Source organism: Strigops habroptila, chromosome 2, assembly GCF_004027225.2.
Source record: "Strigops habroptila isolate Jane chromosome 2, bStrHab1.2.pri, whole genome shotgun sequence".
Lineage (NCBI taxonomy): Eukaryota > Metazoa > Chordata > Aves > Psittaciformes > Psittacidae > Strigops > Strigops habroptila.
The window spans coordinates 43855820-43874205 of NC_044278.2; the positions used below are offsets into that span (position 1 = coordinate 43855820).

Below are 18386 nucleotides of genomic sequence, written 5' to 3' on the forward strand. Positions count from 1 at the left end.
AGATGGGAAAATGAAGCTCAACTGTATAGTGACCCCATCTAGCCTCATTCATGGAGTGTGTTCTAGAGCTAGGAGATGAACTCTGATTTCTAGGGACCTACTACAGTGGCTCAACCACAAAGTTACTGCTAGCTCGTTCTTATCAGTAACAGTTACCATATGTTCACTTTGATGCAAGGAACCCCCTGTGGTATACTTAGTGCCCTATTTAACTCTTCTTGGAGGAAATGTGCTGCCTTTTTCTTTTTTTTGTTGTTTCTTTGAATGAAGCAATTCAATTGTGTAAGAAGTAGCACGTGTCTTCTAAATACATTATTATGGTCTAGGTCTGTTTTCTGACACAGTTTCTAAGGTTCCATTTAATTAAATTAACTAAATTTCCATTTATCATTTGATTCTAAGCATTAATTTATTGGAACATGTGTAAGTATATACAGAAGATGTGAAGAAATGGTATTTTACTGTGATTTTAAAATCACAGCAAAACCCAGCTTTGAGAAATAAAATCTTCTTTGTCCTGCAGGCTCAAAAAGTGGAAGTTTCAGGATGTAATAAGACCATGATAAATATTATGTTATTCCTTACATAGCATTGACTAATTTTGGCAATCATGTTAGAACTTAGACTTGCATGTTAAACAATTCTTTTCATTTAATGGGGAGTCTTTCTCCTCCTGTCTTCTAGCAGTTGACAATTGTTGTGTAGTCACCTTGGAAATCCTGAATTTTAGGAAATAGTGAAGTTGCTCCATAGCTTAGTTACCTGAGTTGAATTTACTAAAATAGCGAAATGACAAAGTGAGCATAGATGAGTAATGATTTAGTTGGCTTCAGCATCAAATTCCAAGCTCTGTCATTTATCATGCAAAGAGATTCTGAGAAATCAACTTATGTCTGAAAACGTGTCTGCATTGTAAGGAGCTGCAGCACACAGCCTTGCTGTGCCCATCGGCTGCCCCGACTCATGGGGAAAGGAGCTGGCACATATCCCTTGTCTGTGAAAGAGCCCAGGCAGGTGCAGGACGTTTTGGTGGGCATGGGACAAATTGTATTGTGCAAATACAGCCTTGGTAGTAAGACTGGTATGCAATCAGGTGCTGGAGTCACTCTCAGGATAATGTAGAGAAGAGTAGAGAAGGAATTTATTTTCTTCTTTTATGTGCAGCAGTGGTTGGATATACTGGAATGATTTCTGTATGTGTGTTTCTTCTTCTTTGGAGCAATGAAAAGAGAATAGGTGGTGTGTATTTTGTTTGGGGCTTTATTTGGTTGGCTTGTCTTTGTTTTTACTAAAGCTGATGAATTGATGTGTTAAGTGTAATACTTTACCACTCATACAAGTAGGGAACTAAATTTCTGTTGGTTTATTTTTTGGTTGTGGGTTTTGGGGTTTTTTTGCGTTTTTCATTGTTGTTGGTTTTTTGTTTGCTGGGTTTTGGTTTTTTCTTTTTTTTTTTAGTTATTAATATTTATGTATTTATTTTTGGTTGGTTGGTCTGGACAAAGATTTTATGACACTATATGTCCGGCATCTTGGATAATGCCACGGCACTTGTCTGACTTCAAGCTGAGTTAATTCAGAGGATTAAACTCACTGGGAGCTGCAAACTTTTTTTAGTTTCCTTTTTTGACCTGACTTGGCACAGGGCTGGACAAATGCCAGTGCCAAGGAAAGCATCGCAGTGGAGGAAAGGGTACTATTTTCCTGCATTGTTAGACTATATCTTGAGTCGTATTTGGTAAGGAGGTGGTAAAATAGCTAGGTTTTACAAAATCACATAGCTAAAGTTGCCCAAGAATCCTAACTTGAGGAAGTTTGGCTGTGTACCTAAATAATCTGCATATTAATAGCTTATACCTGAGATTGATTATCTACAGAGAAGCAAGTTTCAATGTCCCGCTGTTTCTTTTAATACTTAACAAAGGAAAAAGTCAGTTACCTTAGTCATTAAAGTTTACAATAAATTATGTGGAATTGGTAGAACTTGCAGTAACAGAGTTTTCTATAGAAGCAATACTAACAGTAATTTTATTTCTTAAAAATACTCCTATCTTTAGTTTTTTGATTTTTTCAAAAAATTCAAGTTTTTAATACTTGTGTGTACTATTTTTAACATAGTATGCAAAATGAATGCAATAAGAACGGCTAAGGAAATCTAAGATGATAGCTCACTTCTGCTACTTACATACAGTAACTTCTAATCAGGTCAGGATTTAGTTAAGTGCTTTGGATTGTTGTGGCTTCACAGCTCAGGAGTTAGGGCACAAGCCATTAACTCAAATCATATTAAAGCCTTATATTTTAGTTAAGCACTGCAATAGATTGTGAAAACTCCATTACTGAAGATTTAAGAAGGGGATAGACATGAACGTCTTGTGAGTGATATTGCAGGAATGCCTTGGTGCACTGAGATAGGTTGGATGACCTCTCAAGGTCTTCTCAGTCTATTTTCAACTGTTTTTCTGTGGACCTACAAATTTTTTCTCAGGGTAACTTGCTGCTGCTTAGAATAGCAAGTTTGAGCATGTACAGTTTGAAAGGCTTTTATTGAAAGTTCCACGCAGCACCTTGTGTTGCTAACACCAGATTTGTTATTAATGTTTTGGTGGGAATACTGTATTCTTTGCTGCTATGAAACAAGTCAGAAGCGTTGTTACAGCTTTACTCAATTCAAAGGTCACATGGTTCTTGAGCTTTATCTGTTGGTTGAGAAACACTTGAAAACAACAGTGTAACTGCTGAGATGTATATATGGCCAGTGTTTTAGTGACTAAATAATAATACTGAAAGTTCATGTGTGTTTTGAAATAATTTTTTTGGTATCCTAAACTCTATTTCAGAAGGTTTGGGGGAAAGTGAGGGGTGGAATTAATTAAATCCTGTAACTGTGTTTAGAAGTTGTTGGGTAAGTCTGGAAGTTTTGGTAGCTGAAAACTGGGAATTACCTGGGAGAAACTTTGGATTTATCCAGGTAATTTATTTAAATTATAATTACAAAGCATAGTTAAATCATTGCTTATGTTATTCATTGACATGTTAAAACTTCTAGATAATGATTTTTAAATGATGTGATTCAGACATCTTGTCTGCTTATTTGTGTACTCGGAGCATCATCCTGCACTGCTATACAGTTTATAATTCTTGATCTGTCCAATTGTTAACTCTAAGAATATAATGCATTTTTATATCTTAACTGGGGAGTATGATTCTGCTAAAAGGCGCCAGTTATACGGAAAAGTCAATAGTTATATATTGAAGTCTGTTAATAGTATAAAGACTGGTTATTAATGTATATAGCTCAAGCCTGATATTAATAATTAGGAAATGTTGAGGTTAATGGTGGAAGAATTATACCAAAAGCTGTAACTGATATCAGTTTCATAAGTGGTTTTAATGTAACTGACAAACATAAGTAAAAACATTTAGCAGAGATGCTGCTTAAAGATCCCAAAATAGTCTTGCAGTAGTCTAAACACAAAGCAGAGATGTTTTGGGGATGCAAGAAGACATAGGTGGTGTCTAACATTGAAGAAGCTTTGATGATAAACTTACGTCCTTCAGAAAAAAAAATCCGTTAAACTGTAGGAAAGAACATAACGTTCAGCAAGGTCAAGTCCAAGTTAGCAGAACTTTGATTTGCGAACAGAATGTGAGAATGGAGATGTTAAACTAAAGCTAAAAACTTCAGGTGTATACTATTTGTAATAGTATTGATGAAACTAACAGGAAAAATAGGGGGAAAATAGTACTGTAGGAAACATCATCATTTGTCCATTTAATATTTCAATTGGTATGGTCTAGATATCTGTAATAAACCTGTGTGATGGGAATGATGGGTACCTGGCATGATTAGTAAAATAAGATATTTTGCATCAAATTGGTAAGTTCAAATTGCTGTTATGCATGCTTGTATTTTTCATACAAGATTACCCAGGTGATTCCAGTGCTAATCAAAAGGATAGGTGGGAATAGCATTAGTTTTATTGTGCAGGTGCCCAAGATAGTACAATTTTACCAGACTGCTGAGATGAATTGGATCTCTTACAGTAAATGTTGGAACCATAATTTAAAAAAAGTATTTAGAAGTGACATGAAGACCCTCGATCAATATATAGTGTGGAGTACAGGATATTCTCTGCTTCACAAAAAGTGGTTAATTGATTGTGAGTGGGATGTGGGCTACATTTCTGCTGTACTACTTTCTTACAAAGAATTTACTGTGGTTATATTTTCTTAATACCAATACCTTAACATACAGCACTACTTGCTACCGTTTGGTCCCTTTCAGTGCAGTAATTAATGACCATGCATTACTGGTCAAAAAGTGAAATAATCTGAAATAAAAAAAAAAAAAAAGTAAAAATCAATCAATCAAACAAAACCCACACACACAAAAAATCCCCCCAAAAACCAACCAAAAAACAATACAAAACCCACTCAATCACCACCACCACCTTCTTTAAACTGTCTTTTTGCCAGAAAAATCAAGTGTTTGATTATACCTTAAGAGTTCAGTGGGTTTAAACCTGTAATTTTTGATTGCTAGAAATATTGATGGGTCATTTCCCATTTTGTAGTTGATTTTCTTTTGTGTGAACCTGTAGGATCAATTTCTGTTCCTGTCCATGTGCCTTCAAGAAAACTGCTGGAGCACAACTGTGTTTAAGTATTCATTGCTATGAATTTAGTGAAATGTGGCAACAGGTTTAAAAGCTTTTGAGAGTCAAACCTGTAGCTAACTTAACATAACTGTTTCCACTGGAAAACAGAATAGAAAGTAGAACTTGAATGGACCAGAAGAACATTTTGTTGGGTTACCTTTGTAAGGCATGTGCATCATCTTTTCATGATTGTAAATTGATTGCTGATGTGCTTAGGTGCAAGTAGAAACTTTCTGTGGACCTTTTCTGTTATTTTTCTTATAGTTCTCTCGTGCTGTCATCTGAAATATGTTCTACTCTTGGAGCCAGAGTGCTGGAAATAACAGATCTTTGGTCCATTCTGCTTGCTTAGTGTCCCGCTATGGAAGGAGTGCAGCTGAAGAATAGTCAAGGTCTAGAGTCTGTCTTTTGAATTGGACCATGAGGAAGATATACTTAATCTTCTGTTATTCTCTATTAATCAGACTATTTAGTTCCAATCTGTTATGTCATTGAGACATGCCCTTGATTCAGGTTAAATACTAGAGGGAGCCTATACCTAGCAAAATGAAACCTATTTCATTCACTTGCCTCTTAAGCATGCTGCTGACCTCCTGGCTCCACAGTGGTTTTAATATTGCCACTACCAATATAGGAACCTTTTGGCATTACATTTTAATTCATAAGAAAGGCAGTACACTTTGTAATCTTTCTGAATACACAGCTGCTTTCCATCTAAAGGTATCATATACCGTCAAACCATAAATCATATATACATATTCTTCTTTACCTTACATGGCTCAGACTGTTCTGAGAAAAACTGGTTCTGCCATCCAGTGATTCCTTTAGCATAATCATTGCTTGGGTAGACTTATTTAAAAAGATCTTGCTAATCCAGTGATCTGGCTCAGACATGACTGCATGGAGCACATGCTAATTATTTGAGTTTGTTCCTAGCTCCAGTAAGTGTGTTTGGAATTTGTTGCTTGAATTCAACTGAAAATTACGTGAAAGCAACACAGGAAAGCCAGATTGTACAAAAACAGTTTATTTTTGTTGCAAAAGGTTTTTGTGTTTGTTCTTGGGTTTGTTTTTGGTTGGTTGTTGTTTGTTTTTTTTTTCTTTCCCCTGGTAAACTGATGAAATGTTGAAAAAGTCAATGAGGTAGAAGATTAAGAACCTTTTTAAAAACAGAGGTTGATCTCACATTGTTGTCTTCAGAGAGAGGCTTGTTTCAAGTTTCTGATAGTGTTCAACTTTCAACTAAGTTTCAGTTGCCTTAAAATAGTAAATGTGAAATTCTAAAGCTTATTGCATAGTAAATTCTTATTTAACCTGCAGTTAATGTATGTTGTTATTCAGCAGGATGTCTGCTGTAGCAGGAATCACTGTTTCTGAAAAGCTGCATGTGGAGTCAGTTTAGAGCACATGGCTCCGATACACAAATTGCCCTATTTTAGGCCCCAGAGTTTAGCCATCATTAGTAGTTAAGACATTATAGACTCCTCCTTTCCAGCTAAAGTTAATCATTGTCTTACTTGTTCTGCTGGTTTTCTTCTCATTTTTTCCTATTGATGAGATAGTTCGGAAGCTGTCTTGTAGCATGAGCAGAATATAGAGATGTGTAGCTAAAATACAAATGTTAACATAATTTAAATATATGCCATAGATTAGAGAAAAGGGAAGTATGTGACTTGTGGCCTTGATGGTACTGGTACATGTATACACAGTATGCTTTCTTGTAAACAGGCTTTATTAAAAACACTCATTTCTGTTACTTAGCTAAGCTGGTATTTTAATGGTCTTCTATTTGGTATTTTCAACTTTTTATGTATCTTGAGGAAGGATAGTACAATATTCATTGCCAATATATTATAAGTAAAAGATGTTACAGTGAAGGGAATTTAGGCTTTTTGCAGTATCATCTTATCAAATTACTCTTAGAAGGTTGTACTGACTGCCCTTAACAGAGGCAGCTTATAAAGATTATATTTATCTCTATAGTAAACTATAACATGTGAAGCTGATTTTTTACTAGTTGCCTACCGTGGAAAAATGACTTCTGGAGTAGGCTAGGGTCATACTAGAAGTCTCTAGAATCTTCCTGGAGCCAGTTAAGATGAGAAAATGGCGATGCTACCATATGCCAGAACTCTGCACTGGATAATTTAGCTGCATCTTTTAGCAAGAAAAATGCTCAGGAAAAAATTTGGTAGAGAGCTGGTAGTCATCTGAGATGGAACATTCAGTGTGCTTTCAATATTTGAAAATTAGAACTCATAAGTGGTTAGAATTTAATCTGTCAGTTCATATAAAAGATTTTCCTTCAGTCATGTGAAAGCTGGGAGACTATAGTAATCAGAAGTTGTTACAGAAAGATGCTAGGAAGGTTCCACACAAGAAATCTGCTGAAAAACTGAACTGTGGGAAAGAAGGTGTAGAATGAAGCTAAAGTCTCTGAGCAGCTTTTATTAACTTTCTAACATCTAGAAAATATCTATCCATACATGCATGCAACTTTAAGTAAATTAAGCTCTGAAAAACAGATTAATTAGGCTTTGTGTTCTCTAGGGAAAAAATGCAAAATGAACTTAAATTCTGCTACCAGTGGTAATGGAATATGTTATGGTTTTTAAGAGTTTCTTATTTGTTTCTAAAATCATATTGAATTGATGGTAAACTTTAGCAGACGACTAAGAAGGTGGTACCCTGTACCATAACTTAGGAAATAGATATTTTTCCTTACAACTTGGTAATACTCATGCTTGTTGTGTAAGCAAGGTCATTCTCTAAGTCTTTCTGGGAAAACTGTCACTTAGAGGTTGTCTAAGTATAATATCACTGACAAAGAAAAGAAAGCATTTGTTGACCAACGAGGTATTTAAGCTCTTTTGAAATCTTTATGGCAAATTTCAAATTAAAAAATCTACTTCTGCACAGTTTGTTAGAATGCTGCTTAGAAAGATACAGAAAGTAATAAATGCTGGCTAATAAAATTATCATTGCATTCAAAGTTTTTATAAGGCTATACCGTAGTTATTAATTTTCTTGAAGTAGTCATGGTAGAGTAAGGGCTGACTTGCTACATAAGGTCTTCCTCTTAGAAAGAACCTGTTTATCTGTTCTTTGTTGTGGCTTATTGCTGTTCAGTCTTCACCAGGTTTAACTCTTTTGTAGAAGTTATAGTAGTGGAAAATAATGTCTAGCTGTGTAGTAGTGAGATCTCAAATGCCAGATTGTTTTATGTATTCTTACTGTGACTTTAGTTTGATAATACATGAGGATTAAAACAAGACTGGCATTGCGTGCCAGCAGTATGCGGTATGTGTTTACTTTCAATTACTTTTTTTATAGAATATGGCGAAGAGAGCACTTGATCCTATGCAGTAGCATGCTGTAAAAGCACATATCTGATATATTTATTTCTGTACTTGGATTCATTTCTAGTAACTTGCTGTGTCTGGTTTTTACAGAATGGACAGCAAATTGTGGATGAACCAATGGGAGAAGATGATATCAACCCACAAGCTGTGAGTAAAAGATGGTTGTTAATAAGATATATAGTACAATATTGTAGCACACTGGTATTACTTAATTTACAAGCATTTTGCCACTAATGTTTTATTGTTTAGGTTTACTAGACGTGAGGTACAATTTAGGATCCTGTTATTTTTGAGAGAGGTTCTTTCTCACTCTCTTGCCTGGTTTGATATCCTGCTGTTTGTTCTGATGAACTTTCATGTTTTTCCTAGTATTTTTTGTATGACATAGGCTCTCTTTAATATTTTTAGTATGAGATAGGCTTTCCTATGGAAAGCACAAAGCTGAATGTGGTGGAACTTATGATGGAGTTGGGGAGTGAGATGGTTTGATAGTAAAATGTGGCTAGTTAAAGCATTCCTGAATAGGGAGGGAGGTTGAGCTCCTCTTAGCAAACCTTAAAAACAAGTAGTTCTTTTTTACTGTCCACTTTTCCCAGTGACAGTGAGCAAAGCACTTCCACTGGCTTCTGGTGGTTTCATCACTGCATAGGTGAAAATATTTTACATCTCTGAGTTCCAGAGTATGCCTTATTAATAGTTAAGGTTTCGGTTGTGGTCGTGTCACAACAAATGATTCTCTCATGGTTAAATTTCATACAGATTCCGTTGCAGATGCATGTGTGCTTACTGTTTGAAATATGATTCTTTCAGTATGGCAGTGTACACCATAGCTTTTCCCTTTCTATTTTGATGTGCAACATGTAACAGTAGCTATCACCTTTGTTTTTCCATACTGTTATAAGATTTCTGGCAGTATCTGTCTGTGTCCTTTTGTTGTTAGCATTAGTCATTTCATATTTTCCTTATTGACTTGTGTAAAACTAGGTTATTTGCATAATAAATCTTCATTAGCCTGAAATATTCTTTCTATTCCCTTTCTCTGTAGAACAAAAAATACTAAGGTTGAGGTTTAGGTCCTCTTCCTGGGCTTCTGGTTGAAGAGTTTAGATGTGTAACTTGAGAGTGCATTCAAGAATAGCAAAGCTAGTCCATGGAGGCCCAGGGGTTTCTTAAGTCCTTTCTCTGTTGATGTGCGCTCCAGCTTTCCTCTTGTGGTGATAATATAGCTAAATCAGAGTTGAAGAGACCTTCTGTTCATTGATTCAGAGCTGAAGCAGCTGAGGGCTCCAGAAGTGTTTGCATGGAGATAGTCAAGATCATAGCTCTAGGTATCAACTTAGATGGTGACATCAGACCTGTCTTCTGCCTGAGATAAGATGCTAAATGCTGAAACATGCTTAGTGAAATTTTTGTAGTGGTGCAATAGCCAAAAGCAAAGTCTGAACTGTTAGTGTAGATCTTAATGTGTTTGCTGGAAATCAGATCTGGACAGTAAGCATTAGAGAGCTCTCAACTAATGCACTGTGAAACGCACATAGGAGTAGAGTGGTTACTCTGAGCTTGACCTAGCAAGTAAACACAAAAAAATGGGTATCTATCCCTTTTTCCTTCTTTCCCCATAACATCCCCCTTCACCTCTACCAGCTATCCTTAAATTCTAAAAGCTCATACCTCATATTCCTTCTGCTTTCAGCTTTCAGTAATTGTTCAGGGGAAGGTCAAGGGTGAGGAAGGACTGTGAAACTGTAGTTTCCATTGCTCTTGTTGTTGAGAGGCCTTAATCAAAGGAATTCTTAACACAGGCTTCTTGAAAATAGCAGTTGCTGCTGAAGAGAAGATCACAGGAAAGTCCATTGATAATTTCTTGAAGTTCCTCATCTTTGTGTCAAACTTGCAGTTTACAAATTTCATAATGTGAAGATATCAGTGAGTTCAGGTTTTTTGTTGTGATGCCTGTGACTTTTTCTCAGATGTGAAGGCAACTTCAGTGTTTACCTGTAGTTTTGTGTCAGAGAGTACTAGTTGACTGTTAAGACTAGTGATAAATGGCCTTACCGATAAAATAGAATTTTTGGAACTCCATATTTGGTTGGAGTTCAGGATTCATATGCTGGTATTGCATATTGTGCAAACTTCAGCTTGTGATTAGGTGGTCAAAGCTGTTTACATCTATGCAGCACGGGTATAATTGAAACACCGTTGCAGTTTCTGCTGAAGTTGTGGACAGAGCCAGTTTAGAAAAACATTGAATCAACTAGGTTGGAAAATACCTTTAGGATTATCAAGTCCAACCATTATGCCGGGACTGCCAAGTCCACCACTAAATAAAGGCCTCATCCGCACGGTTTTTGAACACTTCCAGGGACAGTGATTTCACTACTGCCCTGGGCAGCCTGTTCCAATGCCTGGCCACCCTCTCTGTGAAGAAATTTTTCCTAATATCCAATCTAAACCTCCCCTGGCACAGCTTGAGGCCATTACCTCTTGTCCTATCACTTATTACTTGGAAGAAGTGACCAGCCACCTCCTTGGTGGAGTTACCTTTTCTGTGCTTGTCTTCAAAAATACTAATAATAGATGTAGCACTTAAGCTGATAGGAAAATTAGGAGATTAAAAGCCTGCACTATATAACTGCTTTTGGTTCCTCCTCATAGCATGCAAGGCTCTGATGTCTTAACACAGGGTGAACAAACAAGGCAAGTGCTGACAAATGACTCTAAAGTAGTACAGTGTTAAAGAGTAAGAAAGGAAAAATATTTGTGTGGAACTGTGGCCCATGGGGATTCACGCTGGAGCAGTCTGTTCCTGAAGAACTGAACTCTGTGGAAGGGCTTATGCTGGAGCAGTTCTTGAAGAACTGTAGCTCGTGAGACAGCCCACGCTGGAGCAGGGGAAACTGTGAGGAAGCAACAGCAGCAGAAGTGTTACAAACTAACTGCAATTCCCATTCCCCAGCCTATCTGTACTGCTTGGGTGGCGGGGAGGAGGTAGAAGAGTAGCGTATGAAGGAGTAAAGTTCAGCCTGAGAAGAAGGGGAGGGTGGGGAGAAAGGTGGGTTTAGTTTTGTCTTTGTTTCTCACTATCCTACTCTTTTTAATTGGGAATAAATTAAATAAATTTTTCCTCAAGTTAAGACTGTTTTGCCCATGACAGTAATTGGTGACCGATTTCCCTGTTGTTATGAGCTTTTCTTCACCTTATTTCCTCCTACTTGGTTAAGACTCTTTTAGCTTTTTAATGCTTTAGACCAGTATTTTAGGAATGGAACTTCCTTTGCATTTATTTCTAGGTTGTACTGAGTAAAAGGTTGCTAATAGTGATAAAATAATTTTTTTTTTTGTTTTTTTTAAACCAAAAGTTACTATGGCTGCTCAGTCAGTTACAGCTGGAAGCTAGCCTTTGATGTCTGTTGCCTAATAAAACACTACTTCAGCTGGGATGTGGTATTTTTTCAGTGCTTCGTATCTGGTTTGGTGCAAGATAAAGACTAATTTTAAATTACCACTGAAACTCATTTAAGTTTTTCTGTTTGACTTTGCACTTAAGTAGACTTAGAGCACTATTACATGGTCACTGATTTATGAAGTTTCTCAGCTGTAACTGAGGACAGTAGTGTGAACAGGCCTAGTGAACAGTGATAGTGAACAGTGCTATCACATTGGGTAAGAAGACAAAATATTTTGGTAGGCGTGTAAGGTATGCAAGTGTAGGATAGAGAGTTGCCATTGTTCTGTGGAGGTAGAAAAAGGTGAAAACTTGAAATACTACATCCTTCTGCAGTATTGTATATGTGGATACTGCAAATCAGTTAAGAAATTTGAAATAAATATTAAAGCCTAACACAGTCCTGTCTGCATAGGAACTCTCTCTAGTAGTCTATGTATCAAAGGATAGATTTCATTTTATTACATCCCTGTTCTTCTGGTCAAATGTTCTTTTGGTCACTTTACTTTTGACAGAAGGGTCCGATTTGCATACCTTTGGTTCCAATTCAGTAGTTTTTATTAAGTAAAGCAGGAGCTATAATGGTACATACCCCTTTCTGATGTGTCCAAGATCCTGTATCCTTCGAAGTCTTGTTCCTCTTAAAAAAAGGTATCATTCAGTATTCTAGTTTTATTACAATGACTGTACTGGTTATATCTGACTTTATGGCTTGCTGTCAACATGTATCTCGTAAATGATCTGAGTACAGCAGGAAATAAATGTAAGAACAAGTAAACAACTGGCTGAAGATTGACCTAATGTGAAAGTTTAAGTGAACATTACTGAAAGAGGGGAAGCTATTTAAAGCCTTTGCTACCTTTCTCAGTCTTGTGCTGTCTACCATTGCTTTCTATCTCTGTGTTCATAGAGTTTGGGTAAATCAACCGAGAAAATTGTTTTAAGCTCACACAATCATGGTGTATGCTTTACTACTATATAAAGCTAACCAGAAACTACAGCTACTCCATCAAGTAGCTTCCCATTTGGTATATATCTGAAGAGCATATAGTGTGTGCTGTGTTCTTTGTTACATTCTGTTCTCTGGATTCAGTTTAGCTGTTAAGTCACTTACTACATCAGATGTATTACCACTGCTCTCTACTAGCTTAAGCATAATTATTAAATATACAAAAATAGTAGGTTCCAGAAGTTTGTGAAAAGTTGCTTTCAGTAATACTTCGTCAGTTGCAGAAAACTCAGGCATATTTCTTTTTGGTAACCTGCAAGACTGAAGATTACTTTTTTTCAGTACAGGCTCAAACAACTGGGATGAAAAAGTAAACCCTCTCTCCAATGGAGGTAGTTGGGTAATATTATTAAACTTCTTGTGTGCTTTGGTAAAACTTTAAGCAAAACCCTAATTTTACATAAGCAGAATTAAAGCATACATAGAATTAAATAGAACTAAAGCAAAAAGCAGTATATTAAAATATGATTTGCATGAAGAAAAACTGAATCTTGGTAGCTGTCATCCTCTTACTAAAAATATATAAGATCACCAAGACTGTAGTCAGAGGCTAGTCAAAAGGTAGTGTAAGAAATGCTTGCAAAGAAAAGTTAGTAGTTAAAAACATTGTATTTCATTTATTTTTCTCTAGTAGAATTTAAATAAACAAACTGTTTCCACTTAGGAGAGTTGAAAATTATGACCTTTGTCTTGCCAATCAGTGTTTTAATAGAAGAGTTTATGAGAAAAGTATGATCTTGGAAAAGGCTTTAAGATACATTAGAAAACCAATTTGAAGCCCGTGGGCAATATGGTCTCTTTGTAAAAGCAGTGAACTTGATCAGTCAGTAGTAATAATGTTGAGATTCTATATTATACATGCATGTATACTGTACAATTTATCATGAATCTCTAAAACGCTAGTCAGCCTCGGGATTGGGCACAGAGAGGAGTGAAGATAAGGACAGGGAGAACATCCTCTCCATTACTCAGGCAATAATACTAAACTCAGTAATCTGGGGTAATCTCATTTGTTTTGTCACCATCCATGAAAATAACAACAGATAAGAATGTTAAAATGAAGTAATTCAGAGGAAGAGATATTAAACTGACAAATATTTTAAAATTTGAGACTCTGATTTTCAGTTTCATCTCAATTTTAATATTATAACATTGTACTAGTGTGAACTCTTCAGAAACTTTGTTTGCATTTTGGCAGGTTGAAGCACTGTTTCGGGACTGCTCCAAACTCTTGTTGGATATCGCTGTTCAGGTGCTCAGTAACAGTTTCCAATTACAAGAATAATCATAGATATTAACATTGCAATCAACATTTCTGATGATTGTTTCGACATGTTTGTTTTCCTTTTGGTGGTATAACCTTTATGTACATTTATATACATTTCAATTTTCTGTTTGCAGGTTTCTGTCAGTTTTTGGATATAAATTCTTGGCTCTTGTGATAGAGGATGAAAGGGATAGCTAGAGTTTCTTTAATATTACAGAAATGTTTGGGTTCACAAGTATTCATAGACTGCCGAGTTTGGGATTTCAAATTTTTTACAGACTGATACTTAATTTTAGCTGAGACAGCTACTGGTGTAGCTTATCAGTAGTAAAACGATGACAATTTAACGTTTTTGCAGTTTTACTGAAAGATGAGGTATACAGCCAAGTTATGCTTTCACATTGCTTACACATTCTTGAATGTGTAATTACTGTCTGTTTATATGCAAATCAAACTGAGGAGGCTTTCTTTAAAGCCATAGCAATGCAATTGTTTGAAACCAAAATATTACATAATTCAGTATACCACCATGTTCCTTGTTGTGTAGGAAGTTGTAGTTTCTGTTAAAGCCAGGCAATAACCTGGCCATATGACACTGATGAGACAATGTCCACCATGTAATGGAGTGAAGGAAACAATCTGAGTTACAAATACTAAACTCAGATTTGAAGGTCCATAATTCTTACATTCCTTCTAATGTATCCTACTAAATATACTTAAATATACATATGCACGTATTTAATTGTGTTCTACATTCAAATAACTTGATTCTTGAACAAGTAAGTTTCTCATTTACATCTGTAGAACTTGAATCCACTTATTCCCTTTTCAGTGCCTGGATTTTCCTTTGTTAAAGGCACAATACCTTTTTTCCCCTCTAATATAATGAAATTGGAACTTCATTATCTTCCAAAGCACTGTGCTGTGCTGCCCTGTGGATGAATTTTGCTAGAAACTTGGTGAAGTGCATGCATCTTACCTGTGTAAGAACGGACTTACACAGGTCCTCTTATAAGAAGTTACAGTGTCATTGTGACCAGTGCAAAGCTTTTAGTCTGATATATTAACTGTTAGATATCAAACCCATATAAAGAAGGCAACCTCTGGAATATTCCCCCCACTCCCACCCCCCGATGTGATCAGGTGTTTTGGAAGGGTTATAGCAAAAGTCTTTTCATTGCTGTCTTCTAATGGATTTTCTGAGTGGCTTATTTTGTACTTAGTGTCTTAGGTGCAGTGTTCTTCCTGGATCTTGGTCAGAAAATTGAGTAATTTGAGAGTATAAGCAACATTCGAAGTCAAACTGCTTACTTGTTACATGAAGAGAAAACAGATGGGAGCCCTGAAAAGCCTGTAAACTAGCAGATGGAAGCTGCCACACCCCCTGATTAATAGAATATTGCTGCTTTGGCTATACAAACATTTATGATGAAGAGAAGTATATTATGCAGCTTCTGAAAACTCCAAAAAGTAGCCCTCTTCCTCAACTGTTGAACTTCATCAAGTGAGCACTTTTCAGTCCTCATGTGTACTCCTTTTTTGTGTTTTCCAGATAATTGAAGGCAATCCATACTCTAGAGCCTTGCTTGCCTAGCAGCAGTCAGGCTTAATTTGCATTATTACACTTCTTGGACTGAGGGTATAGGAAGATCATGGACTCAGATGAAATGCTTCAACTTTTTCTGGTTATGTGTAAAAGTGAGCAACCCACTGTGGCGTGCACAGTTTATTCAGTAAAACCTATGGATTCCCATATGTTCTGTACTGATTTGAGAGTTCCTCCAGCATCTTTCAGTTCTGCTCTCTCTGGAGGCTGTAAGCCTCATTCTCTTTCAATGTGTGGACAGCAAGTCTGATGAAATTTTCTCTTAGTTTTTGTAAATTCAGAGCATTATTGTATGTATTTCTGTACTAGAGGGGAAGTGCATTGTGCAAGTGGAGTTCTGCAACTGAGAACTGTCACTGGTGGGCATAGCAAATTCCTTTTCTTATGGAGACAGTTGTGATGTGTGATAAACACGTATAATACAAATCTTTATCAAAGACTTCACGGTAAGGGGAGCAATTTGCTGGAGCAATTTTTCGTTGTTATCACAGATTTCCCTGTTGGGGACTGCTGCCCTCTTAACCTGTCTCCTCCTCATACGAAGCAATATTTAAAAGGGCAATCTCTCTTCTCAGAGATTCTCAAAATGAATTATGTAGCATATATCTTCATGTTTTTGGTTGGCTGGTAGTGCTCTTTGGGAACCATGCAGGCTCTATTCTCCCAGAACACAAGAAATTTCTTCCACCTGCTGCAGACCCATGCCAGTCATAGGAGAACTATTGTTGTGAAGTAACCCCACTGACCCCTGAGCACTGTGCTTTGTATTTGGCTAGGATGTCACATAAAAGGTTTGGGAGAGCAGTAGACAGTAATTGTATGAATGTTACAGTTGAAATGCCTTATTCCTGTCACCCATAGCAGATAGAGCTTATCTGCAGCAGAATACACTCCATACCCTTACAGCAAAAGGGGAAGAAAATGGTTATTTACCCACAGTATCTTTTCATCTTTAAACAACATTGTAGTTGGTCTTATCACTTAGCCTCTATTTCTGCTTTTAGCTGTCATTGCCACCATAGAGTTTAATTTAGTGATTTGGAGATTCCTGCTCACTCTGCTTTTAATGCACTCATATGTGCTGTTGACAAGGTAAGGTAAAGAGCTTGAATGGTCTCTCATTTATTTGTTTAAATTTGGGTTAAGTCTTTAAAGTGTAAACAGCTATTGCTGTTAAACTGCAATTCTTGAGATATTGCAGGGGGACGTAGCTGGAGGTTTAAAAAAATTGAAGAGGAAAACTTCAAGTAAATTTTGTACTATTTCTTGGTGAAATATTTGAAATCCTTGTGTTGCAGTAACCTCCTTGTGTTCAAGAACTTTTGTTTATCCCAAAACAAATACTGAATTATTTTTCATGCTGTGTTACTGCTGTGGCAGTAGAGGCTGTTTCTTCAAAATAAGGCTATAACTCCCTGGACTTTAAAAAGTACATTGTAACTGAGGACTCAAGGTGTAGTAGTAGTTACAAAACCAGCACATTTTTGCTTGCAGGATCCTGATAAAGCCAGGGTCTTTATTTCTTCTCTGCATTTGGGCAAGAGGGTCTTCACTCACACTGGGGAGATATGTAATCCAGGTTCTAAAGTCACATATAATCCAGGTTTTAAAGGCAAAATTAGAAACTCATACTGTAGGCAGCCAGGATGTGGCAGAGATAGAAGCAACATGTTCTGTCATCTAAAATAATTACTGGCTTTGTCTTCTGAAGAGGAATTAAAATCTAAAAAAATTTACAGTATTCCAGGTATTTGTTGGGACCCAAGGAAGGGAGGCAGTTTGAAGGGTTGATTTCTTTTAGTTTCTTGTGCAGGAAGAAGTACCGTATTTTGCCACATGTTCCTTTTGGTACAGAGTCACTAAATGGAATCACCTGGATCTGCTTATAGCTGAGTACTTGTATATACCTTAGACTAAATATTGTTACTTGCCTTTGTTTATTTATTTATTCTAATACTGCATGCACTGTGTAATTCAGTGTTTTTAGTAAATATCAAAAAAGCTAGAGACACTGTCAATATTCAGAAAAATACCCTCTGGACTAAATCTAAAGAGGGATCAAATAAACTTCATCTCTAGCTGTTTGAAGTAGTGAGACTGAATTCTAATTCTTATAAACATTTGAAGTTGGTTTGTTTTGTTTTATAAACATTGAATTAAAGCTTAGGTATATTTATTACTTTAAGACATTTTTTGCTCTGTACAAGCAACATAATATTGGTGCGTAAGTCAGATATTCGAGCTGGATGATCCAGTTCAAATAATTTCTACAGTCTGTCTTGGCCTAACCTCTATAACATCTCTGTAGCATTTTCTATGTGCAGTATTTCAAAGGGCTATGCACAAGGTCAGTTGGTCCTGCAACAACTCTAGTAAATAAAAATAGTCATTAAGCATACACATACTGCATTCTCTGCATTGAAGTCTAAAAAATGGTGATATATGATATCTTATTTCGTGAAACTAAAATTAATAAAAATACAATTGTCACATTTAGGATTTAAAATAGTTGCTATTCTGCTTAACTAGTGAGATGTTGCATAGTAGCATGATTTCTGAAATAGATGTTGATGGGTTTTGTTCTTTTCTGGGAACCAAGAATAACTTACTATCTGCAGCAGCATGTTGCTAGCAGGCAATCTGCTTAAGTTTCCTGTGATGATCTGTACAGCATCAGCAACATGAGTACCACTGCTGCCCAGTTTTAATTTACCACAGACGGGGAAGAATCAATGTGTTTTCTTTCTTTTTTATTTCTTTTCTTTTTTTTTTTTTTTTTTTTTTTAAACCGTTTTTTTTTATTTCCCTTCTCTCTCCCCACCCCCCAACTGTGTCTGACTTGCCTGACAGGAAATTTTCTAATTGCCGGAACAGCTGGTCACAGCAAAAACGCCAGGGTTGGTCTTCCCTGTTAGACTTATGATCGCTCAGTCAGAAAATCTAAACATCATGGTTTCTTAGTCATGTTTAAGTTTCTGACTCTACGTGCTCGTTCTGTTCGGGTGAGCTTAGTTTCTTATTTAAAAGAAAAAGGAG

The 18386-nt window shown here is 36.4% G+C and overlaps 1 protein-coding gene across 4 annotated transcripts in view; it reads left to right on the top strand.

Annotated features, from left to right (window-relative positions):
* The window catches only part of RPS6KA3 (ribosomal protein S6 kinase A3), a 77273-nt gene that overhangs the window by 4288 nt on the left and 54599 nt on the right, over nucleotides 1–18386 (top strand). For 2 of the 4 annotated variants that reach the window (XM_030476097.1, XM_030476098.1), the window contains exon 2: nucleotides 8114–8170. In XM_030476097.1, coding sequence (XP_030331957.1) covers nucleotides 8114–8170 — 57 coding nt within the window. Of the gene's footprint in view, nucleotides 1–8113; nucleotides 8171–12759; nucleotides 12818–18386 lie in introns of those variants that run through there. The other 2 variants (XM_030476096.1, XM_030476099.1) reach the window with 2 other exon arrangements.